Genomic DNA, 17,907 nt, shown 5'->3' on the forward strand with positions numbered 1-17,907 from the left:
TTACAAGAATGAAAATTTTAATGTAAATAGTTTATTTGTCTGGTACAGTTTAAATAAATTAACAAGTATTGTGAGACTTATAACAGTACAAAACAAGAGACCTAACAATAAACCAACATGACACAGTTAGTAAAGACCTTGGCCACATGGCATGGATAGTGAAGACCTGGTCCACATGGCATGGATAGTGAAGACCTTGGCCACATGGCACGGTTAGTAAAGACCTTGGCCACATGGCATGGTTAGTAAAGACCTTGGCCACGTGGCATGGATAGTGAAGACCTTGTCCACACGACATGGTTAGTAAAGACCTTGGCCACATGGCATGGATAGTGAAGACCTGGTCCACATGGCATGGGTAGTGAAGGCCTTGTCCACATGACATGGTTAGAAAAGACCTTGGCCACATGGCATGGATAGTGAAGACCTTGTCTACATGGCATGGTTAGTAAAGACCTTGGCCACATGGCATGGATAGTGAAGACCTTGTCCACATGGCATGGTTAGTAAAGACCTTGTCCACATGGCATGGTTAGTAAAGATCTTGGCCACACGACATGGGTAAAGGAGACCTTGTCAACATGGCATGGGTAGTGAAGATCTTGTCCACATGACATGAAAAACAAGTGCCATGTAGTAAAGATCTTGGCCACATGGCATGGTAGTAAAAACCTTAGCAATACTATTGTACATTAAAATTAGATCCAATATGGACTATAAGTCATTCATTCTGAGGTTACAAACATTAACAAATAAAACGTGTTCAAGCATTTTATAAGCTAATCAGTATATAGGTCTTGGTTCCTACAGGAAACTAAAGATTTAATATTATGAATCCTCATTTTCTTTGAAATATTGTAATATCCAACTATATACATCTATAGAAATGGAGCCTGGCATTGACTTCATTCATCTTAAAAAACAGATACAAAATAGATATCAACATGGCTGACTCTGAAAACATTGAAAACACATTGAAACTACTAAGTAGCTTGTTTCTACAGGTCTTTATCTACAAACATAAAAAGGAGTCCTGAAGAAATGATTGGGGCAAGTTCCTTATCTGTTCTGACTGGCAGAAAATATAAAAAACTTACATTAGATAAACTGAACATTTTTAGTTTATAATATGTGTTTATCAATATTTGGAGCAGTAACTTTAGAGTAAGCCATTCATCAACTGATGAGAAAAGTAACCAGTATATTTTTTTCACTTCAATTATTGCAATAATAGAAATGTTTTGAAAAAATAAACATGTATTGCTGGAGGGTGGATGGTGCAAGTTTTGATTACTTGAGTAAAAGTAAAAGTACATTTGAGTCATAAAGGAGAATAGTTACAATAATGTAACCCTCCATCCACATACAATTCTGTGAACATATGTGGGTGGAGGGTTAAATTATTGTAACTAATAAGAGTATTCTTAGGGTGACAGTTGAAGGAACTAAAAAGTTCTCAGAAAATATGTACTACACAGCTGGCTCAAGAAATGTGTAAAAAATAATTCTCAACTTCTATTGTAGTACAATGTACTTAGTAAGTTCAGATGGCAACAGATCTTCAAGGTTAAACTGAAAATATCACTAGTTACAAGGAAACTTGTACAGAAGATGGAAAATGATGGTGTAACACACTATTTTCTGGTATATCAAACATTAAAATCGAACACAATTATACATACATTATTGGAACAGCCAACATTTCCAAGAAAGTACAACAATACATTGTCTGGTCCCTATATACACATGGTCCAGACAAAAAAAAACTTCATTCACCAAATTTATTACATATAGAAACAATACATAAAGAAGTAAAGTTGTACATATCTTAATTAAAATTAGGTACCAATTGCATAACGTGGAAATTATTTTGCTAACTTAAAAACCCATTTATTTGGTATATATTCTACTGGTTCTTTCTATTATTGTATGCTTCTTTCATTTCGTCTAGTCATTAAAAATTATTGAAATACTTTGCAGGGTGCTGCTTGATACCACTGCAGAGATCAAAACCTGAACAGTTGGGGCAAGTACGGCCTCACCATTCAAACTTATACAGCTTTTGATTACGCTTAGATATTTGACCAGAATTGAATAAGTCTCTCTTAGGCCCCTTATTTCTAAATTGTTCAAGTGGAAACCTATAAAATCAAATGTCACCTTTCTTTGGGGTATGACACCTTGTAGTACAATTTCAAAGCAACCCATTCCCTTTTACTCAAGTTATTATCTGGAAATTAGAGACAAAATACTTGTTTTTGGCTCCTATAACTAGTGGTCCATTATTCTTACTTGACCCAAGTAACAACCCAAAAAAATCAATCCCAGTCTTCCTTTTGAGGTATGGTACCATGTGCTTAAATTTATCTGAGATCCATTCACTTTTACTAAAGTTATTGTCAGGACATAAGGAAAATGCTTACTTCAGGTCCCTTTTTGACCCCATATCCAAGAAGGTCTTAAATCCCATAAAAATCCCAGCCTTTCTTAGGTGGTATGGCAAAAGAGATCAAGCTACTGTCTGAACATCAGGAAAATGCATGTTTCTGGCCCCTCATTTCTCAAATGTTAAAGTTATAAACCCCAAAATCAATACCAGCCTGACTTTCGTGGTATGAAATATTGAGGAACAATATCAGACATTCTAAAGCTTTCACAAGATTAAATAGTTACATTATATGCAATGCTTGTTTTTGGCACCTAATTCTTAAACAGTTTGGGTTATGACCCCAAAAATATATACCAACCTTCCTTTTAATCTTTGAAACCTTGTTATTAAATTTTACAAAGATCAACCAACTAATATTTAAGTTATTGCATGGAAACCAAGTATCCATGGGAGACGATGACAGCGCCGTACCATTTTACAACCCTAATTTTCTTTATCGATCATATAAAAACCAACTCATATTAATATTGCCAGTATGCTCTACATGTACACATAATTCAAGGAGTAACCTTTCAGCCTCACCATTAAAACCAAATACACACTCTACAACAGCATTGTCCAATTTGTACATTAAAACATACTGACATCATAGTAGCACCAGTGAATATGTTAAAGTGTCCAAAAAACTCCCCTCTGCAGAGAAAAAAAGTCTGAATATTTCTTACTCTATTCTAGTAAAAAAAAAATAGCATAGTGCTGCTGATTTTTTCATCAAATATTTTGACTGTTACATAAAATAAAAAAAATATATGTGAAGTTGTAATAAATAAAATAAATCCTTTCAAACAATCAAATTACAGCATTGAATCAGGTTGAATTTGAGGTTTAAAAGAAAATAACTTCAGACTCGGAAAACACAACACATACACTGACATACAGCATAAAGAGATCAGAGAATTATTTCTATAAAAAAAAAAATCTTACGACAACACATGTAAATTCCAAGAACAATATAAGAAAAATGAAATAATTAACAACATGTATCAATAATTTTTACAAATTGATTTGGCTTACAGTATTGCTGAAAAACCAACAAATGGAAATTAACAAACAATAATTGCTTACAAAACACATTAGTATTGACCAGTGCTCTAGAACTTTGTTTTTATTTGGCCTTCCACAGGAAATTTTGGCATAAAGATTTACATTCTCCAAACTCGGAAATATACTTTTTCCTTGACTATTTTAACATGTCATTGGTATTGGAAATGGGAATACTAGATTCCTGAATGGTGTGTAACATAATATCATAAAACTTCAAGCAAAACATCAATTAATTAATAAGGTGTTTGAATATTGGACGTTATTCCATCACTAACTCTGTCAAAGTACCTGTAATCATTTGCTTAGCTGCCATAATAATAAATACCAATATATGTATTTGATTATGAGGACTAAATCTTCCATAAACACATAGTTTAATTATTTCTAACCAAATCATTACAACAAGACACAAGAGACATACTTTATTGAAGTTTTTCTACAATTAAACCTTTCTTTGAATGAACAAAAATATAAATTACATGCATAATGGCAAGAATAACTTGTGTATATTTTAACTAACACCACAAAGTAAACACTCAACAATATATAAGGTAACCATGTCTTTAAATTTGAATGGATTTACCAATCATAGCACAAAATATGAAATTGTGGCATTTTTAACTATTCATTAATTACCTTATAACAATGAAGAAAAGCATTCATACATGTATGTACAGGTAAATATGGTTTCTGACCAGAAGGCATAAACCACATGAAAGTAAAACATTTCGTTCTGCCTAGTAAAATCTTTTTAAGATAATGTAAAACAAATGTATATGATTGTTGCAGTTAGGTATTGTTAAAAACTTGTGGTAATGGTACATGTGTTATTGTTAGTTGGTAAAATTACTACATGTAAAGAGCTCAAGGAAATTTTGCAAAGCAAGATATGTCTAATATGTGATTCCTGCAAATCATCTGAGAGGCAAAAATCTCTGGCTTTATATTTCAAAGCCATAAAAGTAATATAACAAACATAAACTATTAACTAAAACTATTACATATAACTTCATCAGACATTGATTTCTTCAAAACAAACTTTATTCAATGTTAAGGAGCTCTTTAAAATGAATTATTTTTTGTTATGTTTAGATATACAATGTAAAATAAGCAGTCTTTACTACTTGTATATAATGTCCATAACAAAATTTCATTCAAATCATTTGGGTTTTATCAATGATTTCAGACAAAGGCAAATGTCTTCTTTATGAGACAGTGTAATTTTCATCTACATCTATAATAATAATATATTATACAATAAGCAAGAAAAAAAGGTTTTCAATTTAAATTTTAACCCATTATTAAGAGATTGTTGTTTTTTTACACAAAACTTTCAGAGAAATGTCATAATAACATTGTAAGACCACCACAGATATGAGCATTCACTACGTTAAAATATTTCAAGCTTCTTTTTTAATTTCAGTGAACAGTTTAATAAGATGTCTGAGGCCAAACAAATAACCAGTATCAGGTCCATTGTGGACAGCTTTATCGTCATAGAAACCTTGATGTGTACTGTGAGCAAAATCAATCATTCTGATATCTAATTTATAATCTTGTGTTCTTTCAGAGTTACACTGCTTATCTCCCTTTTGATTATCACAATTGCAATTATCTCGCTTTGAAAGTGCATTAGATGATGAACTTTGACCTTGGTTATTATCATTTTGTGGTTGTCCCTCATACATAAGCAGCAATGAACTGGAGTAAAACCGGAATGTGTCATGTTCCGTTAAAATTTGTGATAGTTTTTCTAATTTGACTATAATTGCATCAATAATATCAGTCCTTAATTCACAACCATTATGTAAAAACTGGTAAAGTGTCTGTTTAAACCCTTCTAATGTCAATGATCTTCCATAGTACTTATTATGACAGATATATTTCCCTGTTTTTGCTTGGTACACCTACAATAAAACAAATAATATCAAGGTTATTATATTGTTGTTATTTCAGAATATGCTTAACTTTTTTATAGAGGACACTGGGTCCTGGGTTCAAGCCCTAGTTGGCACTGTTGTCAATTATGATTAATGCTTTATGTTGAACAACTACATTTCAACTGGAACTCTCAACAAAGAAATTATTGCCCCTATTATCTATAGTTACAGAATCTTCAAGTGTTGATAATGTGATCAAATAAAGTATACTTAACCTAAAACAAAGATCATGGATTTAAAATGCTGAAGATTTGAAATGATGATATTTTGTGATATACTGTCTATATACTACAATCACTTCACATATCAGATGTTGCCTAAAATATTCTATCCCTACTGCTGAATGATTTTCTTATTTTTTATCCCTCCTGATAAAATGACTTCTTTATTTTGTATCCCTACTGACAGAATGACTTCTTTATTTTGTATCCCTCCTGATGAAATGACTTCTTTATTTTTTTATCCCTACTGACAGAATAACTTCTTTATTTTGTATCCCTACAGTTGAAATGATTTTTTTATTTTGTATCCCTATTTACGAAATGACTGTCTTATCTTTGATTCCTACTGATGAAATGATTTCCTTATCTTGTAACTCTACGGAAGAAATGATTTCCTTATCTTGTATCCCTACTGACGAAATGATTTCTTTATCTTGTATCACTAATGGTGAAATGAATTCCCTTTCTTGTAACCCTACTGATGAAATGACTTCCTTATCTTGTGACCCTACGAATGAAATTAATTCTTATCCTGTATTCTTACAGATGAAATGACCAGCTTATGCTAGTACTTTGTAAGTTAAAGTAGGACATTTATATGGAACTTAATCTTTTGTACTTGGAAACTTCAGCTGGAACTGATCAGTGAATACTTCATCTGATGTACAAAGAGCAAAATAATCATCACAAATACATTTATAAAAATTATTTTCCGCAATATCTTTAATCAACATACATGCACCTTGTACATTTTTCTGAAATTTTATCTATTTTATCAAATTTTAATAACTGTCCTGGACAGGAAGTACAATATTTGAACTATTTTGCTTGTTTCTTTGTTTCTGCTAGACACTTTATTACATATAATCTTGGTTAAATGGTCTGGAATTACAGTTGATAAACAACACAGATAAAACTCTCACATCAACATGCCCAGGAATTCTCTCCATGTTCACTGATTTTGTAGGTAAAAGTACTGAAAAGACTCAATACTAGAGAAACATTCATTTTCTTGGGGTTGAAATTTCATGTCTTTTTTTAATCAATTACTGATTTAATGTGGATCAATTTCTGTAGTACGATGTATTCACATTGAGAAAATATTGTGATAGTGCAATTTTCATTAGAGCATTTATTTCATTGATAATATTCTTCTTCATGAAATACAGACTATCCTCACCAATTTTTTTTTTTACGGTGTTTAGATTACAAAGCTGGTAGAAATAACATATACATCTATTCCCATCTTTACTGTAATAAGTTCACAAGATTTAAAGTTTCACAAATTTGAAAAATTATTCTTACTTGTTTATATAATACATTTCTACATGTAGTAATAAAGTGATGCCTACTCACCTGCATGCCAATGAGTCGTGTTCCTATAATACTTGAGGTAGACATCTGACATTTCTTGATAAATCTCTCCTTCTTCTCCTCCGTAGCATCATCCCCATGTTGCCTTGTTCCCATTTTTATATCTAATACACATGGATTTCTAAACTTAGCAGCTACATTCTCTAGCAGAATAAATTCTATCACAGGGTTAAGGAAAATAGATGAAGTACTTTACTATATGAAAATGGTGAATCTATTTGATGAAATTAAGATTTTTGTTTTGTATCAGTTTCTATTTTAATTGAGAAACCAAAACAGTGCTAAACAGAAATAGAGATGAACTTATTTATATATTTACATAAAATTTGAATGGTAACCATAACAACCAACAAAATAAAGTCAAGTTTTATTTCTTCACCACTAAACATTTAACAGGTAGTAAATGCTCAACTATTTTTTATCGATTTTTCTATATAAAAATAAAAAAAGGATCTAAAGAATACAAAATTAAGTTGATATTGCATAATTCTTGAGATGGTTGTTCATCTAAAAAAAAAAAAGAAAAATCCCAGGACACTGTTGAAAAGAGTTAATTTACACCATAGATTACCTAAATAGGAAAGTTTTCCAGTGTTTAGTAATATGTATAAAAACTACTATCAACTTTTGATATTTGTTTACATAAAATTACATCACAGTATCAACAAAACATAATTTACAAATATAAGTCATGTCAAGGAAACATCTAGATATCACCTGTACAATTATTCAAATAAGTTCAGGTTTAAACTGGAAATTTACCACCCGAGTCCTGACTAAATATCTAATGGTAACCTGTGATATTCCAGTCCTTTGTAATGGGAGACAAGTTTAAATTATATAATTTGAAAAATTATTTTTTCAAACAGTTTCCTAATACTATTTAAGGTAAAATTTAAATACAATACAACTGATAAACTGAAAGAATGATACAAAAGACAATGGATTCTTGCATGAGATGATAATTTTGTTTGCCCCCCCCCCCTTTTCAGGTGTAGGTATAATATTCTCCTCTGAATACTACCGCATTGTGTACTATGTGTACTCATGAGAGTTTTCACAATTAAAAGAATTGAAAGGATAAAGTAAAATGGTTTGGCTAAATGTTAGAATAAGAGAATGTCTTGCAGCCTCATTGGTCCCCCATACCAAAAAAAAACCAATAGACAAGAGACTAAAGTCACACATGAAAGGTATAACACATTATGTTAAAGAAACATACTAAAGTTCAAATCATTCCTATGAAAGATTCAAAATGTTGAAAACCATTTATTGTACATAAGTTCTACTGTCAGTGATAAAGTCCAAAATTACTAAAGACAGACATGACAAGTAAAGTCATTAGAACGTTACTACCTACATGTATACATATATGAATTCAAAAAAGGTTGTGATGGATTCAAACCAATATATACAAAATAAGGTTTTGGGTGGTCTGAACCAATAAAGAAGGTAAACACAAACAAATCGAGGTTTTGCATGGTAATAACTATACAGGAAGTCCAAGCAAGGCAAAGTGACAAGTCAGCAAGAATCTGTGAAAAGTTCATCAACAGTTCATCATTCTGATACAAACAAGATTGGGAAAAGTGTTGTGAAGGTCAGTTAAACAGGGTAGTACCAGTTACTTCCAGCCCTCTACCTTTAATTACAGGTGTCCCTATTGTAGGACAAGGTCAAAATCAAGTACTAACATTCAGATGTTCACAGCAGTACATGTGATTAATGGGTACCACCCAGTGTTATGAGATCAAGTTGTTCCAGTATTCTGTACATCAACAAAAGCATCTACACTTAAGTAATATCAGAAAAGGTATATCGTGTTGATGAAAACACCTATATATAGTTTTCATGGGTTAAAAATGATCATCTTTTTCATATTTAAATGCAAGTGAAATGTTACTATTCAATTATTGAGCCAAATAAATAAAAATGAAACACAACAGATCATAGCAACTAATGTATTCAGTACCTACACAATCACCACAATAAATATATATTGCCTACCACAGCAAATGTACTTTTAAGACATTTTACAAGGATTAACCTTATTGCATTCTTGCTGCCTGCTGTTGGGAGGGAAAGGCAGTGAGTGTGAAAAATAGAACTGAATCACTACTTTGAACCCAATGCAAGAGATACATAATGTATAAGTGTTTTTTTAAAAAGTGTTTTAGTGGGCATCAGGGTACTTAAATATAACATAGCAAATTTTTACAACCAATTTTTTGAGTAATTCGACTTTAAGCGTACATCGGATAGTTTCTGGGATGGCAAATGTTACATTATAGGAAAATAAAATCACCCATTTTTACAACAAAAGTGTGAAATTTTCAACCTGTGATAACCTGTGATGATAACAACAAGCTTCCTCTGGATATCTATTGTAGTTGACAACCTCGTGCTAATTACACAACACAGGACAAAATAGCTTAATCAATGTTGTCCATTTCTCCTGTAAATCAATATCTGAGAATAAATGGTCTATTTGCAAATCATCGTATTTCTATCATCTAATTACAGGTTATCACATCCTGTTAACCTGGTCACAACTGTAGGAGAAGATTGATAATTCTAATGATCTTTAAATATCATTTCTCCTAAATTCAACAGTTATAAGGTCATTTTTCAATTACAATTTTGTCTACAGTCAGTTGATGTCAATGTTTGGTCACAAGGGATGTCAACAACCTATGTGTCTTCAGAGAATAGGTTTTAATTAAAGTTATGTTTCTATTTGTAAGATCAATAAATTTACAAGCTGTAAGCATTTTGTCACACAAATAGGCTGCCTTAATACTGAAATTAATCTTTAACTTTGTACTGAAATGAAATTAAGTGAAATTAGTTGACAAATAAACTAGCTTTTTCAAAGCTGTAATATAACACCATAATAATGATTTTTTTAATTGTATGTATTCCGAAAAAATGAACTACACAGAAATAAAAAGGTTCAAGTTCATGACCATATGTAAGTTTCAACTAGAAATACTGTGAGCAAGCTCACAAGAGAATACCCTGTTACAAATGCAGTTAAATATTGTGTTTAACCCTTAGTTCAATTTTCTCCCTTTGGAGTTTCTAACTGTAACTTTATTCCTTCATGCATATATACAAATGATGCCTAACCTTCCTATAAATTTTCATTAAAATTGTTTGAGTGGCTTAGAAGGAGTTGCACTTATAAGAAAAGTGGACAGACAGTTAGGTGGGGGGATTTCCATATTTCCCTAAAACTTTGTGGGTGTATAAAAAAGTAGAGGTATTCACATTTTATTTGCCTTTAGTAAAAAAATCTTACTATCTTTTACTTAAAATTGTTAATTTTAATATTCAAGACCTTAATACACTTAAGTATAAACTTTCTCAAGTACAAAAAAATATATATCGATAGATAAATGAAAACTTCAAGTAAATTCACCTAATTCTATCATTACATACCTAAGCTAAGCTTCAGACATTAAGACAAAAAGGGAATGACAAATGAATTCTGACAAAACAAAGGATATTTATTCTCACAAATCTCATACTATTCTCTATACTTGTATCTTGTTTTTACCATTGCTATTAAATCATAACACAGAACTTTACAATAAAAAGGATACTGCATGTTTTACTGTCTTTGTCTATTTTCTTCATTTTAGAAATAAGACGTTTTTGACATTTCACAGTCCATGGATTTACACCAGTAGTGTTCCCTGACCTTTCAGGGTCAATCTGGTGATAAACTGTCCCTGTCTGTGTGCTGACCTCTACACTCCCACTTCGTAACAAACGAATACTACTACTACAATACACAAACATTAAAAAATACATGTTATAACTAGAATATCTAACGACATATTTTTTTCACCTCTTTTTTTTCTTAACAACCACATCAAAGGTAGGCTGGTTTTAGACTTTATAGAGGAAAGTGAGTTCAAAATAATTATAAGATTGATGTACTTTCAAAGGGGTCTACAATATAATGAACAATTCAGCAATTATGTCATCTGTAGACAACATTTAAGATACTGGTAATAAAATTTACTGGCTTACAATAAACCTAAAAGAGCTGGATAATGTGATATAATACACTGTACCAGTAAATCAATGGGACTAAACTAATTTCCTAAGCCTTCAACTCTCTTTAAACATCATTTCAGTAACACAGAACAAGTTTTCAACTATTTAAATTACACTCAATAATACAATACAATCACTACTTCTTATCTCTGACTTTTGATAGGTATATCAGTATACCAAAAGGAATCTTACAAGTGCATTTATACCCTTTCAATTAATATTTTGAGGCTTAATCTGGACATTGATGTACCTTGTGTCTGGGTCGGACATCTTCTTCTTATCTCTAAGTACTACAGAAGTTTCTTGATCACTACTGCTAGACTCAGGTGATGACCGTGAACTAGATCCTGGTGATTTCTGTAGGTCTGAGGTATTTGAGGGATAACCTTTATATGTTATATAGCCATCACTATCTTCTTCTAACTTTACTTCTATCAATCCTGAAAATAGGCAAGTAATTATTCAATGTATAGACAGTAATAAATACCTGGTGTGTACCATGAAAAGAGCTTAGTTTTGCAAAATTTAATTGCACTTAGAAATTTAAAAAGTGGTACAGTATTACATTAAAATACAGTCCTGAATTTGTAGTATTTTCAAAAGAATACACTTAAACATAGTTTATAATGTTTATGGTATTATGTAAGAATTGATAAAAAAAGGATTGATAAAAACCATTTAAAATTTCAGTTCAAATTACATTTTCCCTATGTATCTATTTTTTCACCATAGTTTCTACTTCCTACCTCTGTATTCTGGGGTGAACTCCTTCAGATCTTCAGGCATGTTCAGATAGAAGTAATGTTCCCGTGGATTCAGAGGTTTACACAGTGTTGTCTCATCAAAGCTCATCACACTAGTGCTGCCACCTACCTGGTGGCTAAATGGCTGCAACAATACTGGATCCATGATACTACTGGCTTCGGGCATACTGATGACTGGAGACGTACTTGGTCAGTATATAATCTGCAAGAAAAAAAGACACAACTTTTAACTTCCTTTTATAAAGTGATCACTTTCAAAAACATCAGTAATGATCAAAACAATTGACAACAAAAGGCATTACTCCATTGATACAAAGTTTACCCAGGAAATAACACTTGTAGTACCTACTTGTACAAATAGTTTAACACAGAAATACTACAAGTAAAGTAGTTGTTTTGGCAGGTGACCAGTTGAAGGACACTGGTCTAATACTATTATTGGCTAAAATAACCACTTATTACATTTAGTTTACAACCTTTATAAAACCAGTAAACAAACCCTGACCCTTCACAATCCACCAGTCCATACCTACAGCTACATTGTAAAATATTGATGAGATAGACCTAGATCTGATCATATTATGACATGAATTCTTCATCACTAGACCACCTTGTATAAGACACAAGGTATGTAAATCTCTAATAAAGGATGCCAATTTCTAACAAAATACATTTTGTAAATCCCTTCAATCTTACCGGCCATAGTTGATCAGCTAAGTTACTCGGAAGCAAATGACAGTATCTATATATTGCTATGCATTGTGCATGTATTGGAAAATGGTTAATTGATTTGGCAGTTTTAGGAAGAAATTACCATCAGGTTATATCAATACAAATTGATCTTTAAATTTACTTTTATATAAATTACCATTCAGTGCCGCTGAAGAATATTGACACAAAATATAATTTCACTATTAAGTTGTAAACACATAAAATATTAAAATTTCCAATGAAGGTTTCAAATATCTGTAGGAAAAGTCAAAAACATCGGAGGTATATGTTTACACAGAAAGTGAAGTAACAGGAATTTAAACCTGTATTTGATCAGTATACAAATAACAAAAGCATGTATTAATGCATGAAGTTAGTTTTTATTTACTTACTAAATGCATCATAATTGAAAATTGTTTTCAATTTATTAGGACATGCATATAGCTAAAATCAGCTATGATTTTCTGACCATATATGTGTTTGTATTTTTTTTCAAATATATGATTGATGTCATTATCATAACAGAACAATTTAATTGGCTTAAAAAAATATTGGTTGCAAATTTGGCCTATGAAATATTTTTATCTCTACAAAGCCAACCCATATGTGAAATACAATATTACAATAGCCCACCAACATTATAATTTTCAGAAAAAAAAATGAATTAGGATTTTAGCACACATCTAATGCATGATTTTATACTTACATATTATTAATTATATAGTTAGGCAATCCTACATGTAAATAAATCTCATTTGACGTATGTATTGTGAAATTCCTCTTTACCTTAGTATTTATAGAAAAGACTTGTTTACAAAAAGTAAGTCATGTGATCAAAACAGTGATAAAATTAATTTGATAGGGTGTTTACCTTGGTTTCTTTGAAGAGACAGAGATCAGTCATGACAGTCTTTACTTGTAATTAAAGATGTTCAAATATAGAATCAATACCTTGAATGGCATGATTTGTTTGTCATGATTTTTACAACAGATGTGGTACTCACAAAAAGTGCTTTGTTTTTCTTTTCTTTTATTATTCAGAGGGGACAGACCATGAACATATGTGTCTAAGTCAGGAAATTATTAATTACTTTTGGGTTTAGTGATGCCATAAATTGTACCATTACGTGTAAACAGATCATGAATATGTAAGAGAATGCTGTGAAGGTCACGAGTTACTGATGTGGTTGTCAGGTCTACATGAACATAGCATCAAGGTTATAATAAACTTCATGTTCATGTGTACGTAGAACAACTGGCCTTGATGTGATAATCACATGCAATACCATGAAATAATTTCCTTAATTGTGAATTAAATCTATCTTTATTTTGTCTTTGTTCTGTCAACTAAATAATCATTCTAGCCAAGCTGGTGGTAATTTCTACAGGAAGATAAACATCATGAGATAACACCATAGAATCTGGATAACATCACTTGGAAAACCGGATAACCGAATATAATACCATCACACAGACAAACTTCCATTGCCTCTGATGGATTGAAGCCAGGTGTTAAAAGCTCTCATTGACTTAAAATACAACTAAAAGTTAATCGTCAAGTGTTTGGAGGCTTGACTATATAACAGGTACATATGGACGTCTGAAAATTTTTGCATGGACAAAAGAATTGCATGAAGTTAGCCAAAATTCAGATATTCCATTCATTAGGTATTTGTTGCTCCCTTTACGGTCACATTTCTGGCAATAACTGGTGTCCACACCAAAGAAACAATTTCATATTTAGCGAACACATTCATTTTTATGTAGTTTATTATATGTGAAAATACAAAGTTGTTGCTTGAGTGTGGACTTATTTTTCTGGGTGTAAATATGTAAAAAGAAAACCAACAAAATTTACAATTCCCAGCAGTTTATGTTAAATGATATATACACAACTGTGACTTCATTATTTATATCTACATTTATATATTTCACTATGTTTTGAATAATTTTTATTTTATTACAACAAAGTTGATTTTTAGGCCATATCCATATCCTAATGCTCTACACCTTTCAAAGCAACAGTTCTTGATGCAATCCATATATTAATGCCAGTGAAGAACTACTTATCATTCAAACAGAAAAATATCCACTTTACATAGTATAAAAATTAAAATTCAAGTACCTACATGTTTATTTGTCATCATAAAAATGTCAAGGCAATGAAAAGTAAATTTGACACAAGTTATTTAAAAATTTGTATTTCAACAATGTCGTGCACTGCACAATATCATATAGAAAAATAACAATAACCATTAAGTATACTCTTCTTATAATTTCAGAAAAAAACAAATATCTTACCAATAAACCACTACCAGCTAAATCTGACTATCAGTTCTAATTTATGTCAATGTCCTGAAGTTCAATAAGCCAATGGCAATCAAGAGCTCTATGAGATCAATTAAATCAATGAAATGACAGCTGTCATTGGTGTATATTTCTTTTATCATATAATTATATACTAAAACTGGGTAATGGTAAATAATATTAGTATTATCCTACATGTATACATCATAGTTACATGTATCCTTGCCATATATCACATTATACAAAGAAGCAAGGATCCAAGAAATTCAACAGAAGTCGATCATTATGGTAAAGGATTACATCACAATGTTTTGCTCTTATTTCATAAAAATATGTAAGAACTTTTAAAACTGTTTAAGCCTTGCCATATATATTTGAAGATGTATGCTTCATAAATTGGAACATGTTCTAGTTTGTTTATGGATTCTGTTGTATAGCAAGGCAACTTTTTATCTCTGAAAGCTTGTTTCCGGTCTCTTTTTTAGTCCCTAGTTCCTTAATGATTTGAGTCACAACCACAAAAATTATTCACAGCTTCATCCAAAACATCAAATTATTTTCAAGAACTGTTCTCAAGATCACACTAATGAAAACTGACAGAACAAACAAACCCACTTAAGAAGAAACAAAATACTTATATCCTTGAGTCTTAAAGACAGAATACCGGTACATTACATAAAATCATGTATAACTATTTGTGAAGGATAGACATATTGTATGCTTTTTTAATAATATCTTTTTAAAGAAAACTGTGAAGGTACATGTACTTACATTGTATATTCGTGAATATCAAGTTTCATGGAATGCAGACAAATCCTTGATTCATGGATTCTTAAATTTGTGGTTTGATATTTCCAACATAACAAATAAATGGAAAATATTTAATATCAAATTTGAGTCAACCACAAAATCCACAAAAATTGGTACTCCAGGAATATAAATACTTTCACAGTATCATATCAAAATACCTGTTATTGATATGAAATAATTGTATACATGTCAACCATTCCTTGAATTTGGGGTCATAATATATTTTAATTTTTCAATTATCTGACTGCTGATGCTTTGGAATTTTTTTGCCAATACTTTGTAAGCATTGTGTGCCAAACTGAATTGAAATTCCTAGAAAATGGTGAAATAATAAACTAATAAATAGTAGAAGGTTATTTACTCATGCAATATAAAATTATATGGGATACTATTCCCCAGTATTCATGCAATAACCATTTTATTGTATGGCAATATAATTTAGTCTTGTATAAAATGAACTTTTGTCACGGATAATGTGATAAATTTTAACTATATATGCACTAGTGCAATATAGAAATTCATTGCCCGCTCACATTGCATTGCTATCTATGGGGAAATTATATTATACTATACAATAAACTAGACTGTTGAGAATCTGCATTCTTTAAGTCAAGCACCTTTTTCTGAACATTCACTTTCCTAGTTTAACAAAAGGCAGAACTTTTAGATTATTAAATAAGTTGTACATGTATGTAGTTTTATGTGCAGTTTGTACTAACAAAACCTAGTGTACATTTGTACATATAATTTTTCTGTATTATCCATGATAAATTATTGTTTCGAAAAGATTTGGAAATAGCAGGACTCTATATGCTCTCCCTAAAAATCACAGTGTATAGAGTGTGTTGTCACTCAAATTGGTTGGACAGTAGTTCAGAAAATGTATAGCAAAGAATAGCACTAATACTTAATACAACACTGTAATGACTGGGAGGTGCACATAGTTAATAAACTGTCTACTTCAACTTAAATCAATTCAGTATGCAACTTCTATTTCAAATTACACATTTTCAAAATAAAAATAAAAATAAAGGAACAAAGTACATAAAAATGAAACAAATAAACATTCTTAAAGAGGCATTTTCTGCTTTTAGCCATATTCTACAGTGGGAAAAAACTTTGTAACATTATATAAAAATACAATACATACAGTATTGTTTATTTAACAGTCTACAAGTGCATATCACAGAAACAAACATCCAAAATGAAACTAACATGTAAATTTGACCAAGTAAGTGAAAATTTAAGTTACAATTAAACAGATTTAATGATTCATAGGTATTTTGATGAAGGAAACACCAGTACTGGCCACATGTATTGACATAGATATTTTGATGAAGGAAACACCAGTACTGGCCACATGTATTGACATAGATATTTTGATGAAGGAAACACCAGGCCACATGTATTGACAACTTACATATATCAACCACTAAAGCCATTTGTATCACGAAAAAAAATATTCAGTTGGTCAAAGCTTGTGGCCAATATTTTCTTATTCAAATACCATGTGCATAACTTGTTTTGGTAATAACTCCTAGAAACAATAATGTTCAGGGATGCCATTTGAGTTTAAATTTAAAATATGTGAACTAAATTTTCCATGAAGTAAAAGGTAGTACATGTAATGATTGAAGCAAATAACATGTACATGTACACAATAAAGTACTCAACTTAAAGTATTCTCTAATCTTTAATTATCTCCCATTATCTAAAAATGGTTGACTGACTTATTAGATCCTTACAATTTGACATTTCATTCAATGAAGTAAGAAAATTTGTTTTCATAAATATAAGACACATCCAGGAAAAATCTAATTTCTTTATATATACATGTGTAAGTTCGTTTATTTGGAGTGTTGTAAGTTTTAACGTATAGCTACAAATAGTACATAATATTGTGTGTTTCACTGTCTTTCCTAAATCTGTGCTTTTTGTTTGATCAATGTTTTTAAACTAATGATTATTGACAAATCCTACTCAAGGTATGAAAAAAAGGTCATTTTAATGGAAATTTCACATTAGGAGAACAATGTTTAATAGACAGCAACCTGTGCAATTAGCCACTAACCCTATGTCCAAGACAAGTACATGTACAAGTGACAAGGGCTAGTAGAAACTGAGTAAAAGTTTACCAAAATATATACTGAAACCATTGACATATAAAGGGGTTAGCTTTTTGGGACAAACTGGCTGATTTAACTGTCTGACGGCTTCTAGTG

General features: G+C 31.0%; 1 protein-coding gene across 3 annotated transcripts in view; it reads right to left on the reverse strand.

Annotated features, from left to right (window-relative positions):
- LOC148629428 (inositol hexakisphosphate kinase 1-like) overlaps positions 1-17,907 on the reverse strand; it is a 23,704-nt gene continuing 5,797 nt past the window's right edge. Inside the window, exons 1-6 of one of the 3 annotated variants that reach the window (XM_088550829.1) lie at positions 15,647-15,665; positions 11,840-12,059; positions 11,344-11,533; positions 10,634-10,815; positions 7,011-7,186; positions 1-5,400 (exon numbers count right to left, since the gene is read on the reverse strand). In XM_088550829.1, coding sequence (XP_088406955.1) covers positions 4,894-5,400; positions 7,011-7,186; positions 10,634-10,815; positions 11,344-11,533; positions 11,840-12,023 — 1,239 coding nt within the window. In that variant the 5' untranslated portion in view covers positions 12,024-12,059; positions 15,647-15,665 and the 3' untranslated portion in view covers positions 1-4,893. Of the gene's footprint in view, positions 5,401-7,010; positions 7,187-10,633; positions 10,816-11,343; positions 11,534-11,839; positions 12,060-13,274; positions 13,384-15,646; positions 15,666-17,907 lie in introns of those variants that run through there. The other 2 variants (XM_088550822.1, XM_088550812.1) reach the window with 2 other exon arrangements.

The sequence above is a fragment of the Perna viridis genome, chromosome 1 (genome assembly GCF_037379345.1).
Source record: "Perna viridis isolate PV_CMFRI_1.1 ecotype Kerala chromosome 1, ASM3737934v1, whole genome shotgun sequence".
Lineage (NCBI taxonomy): Eukaryota > Metazoa > Mollusca > Bivalvia > Mytilida > Mytilidae > Perna > Perna viridis.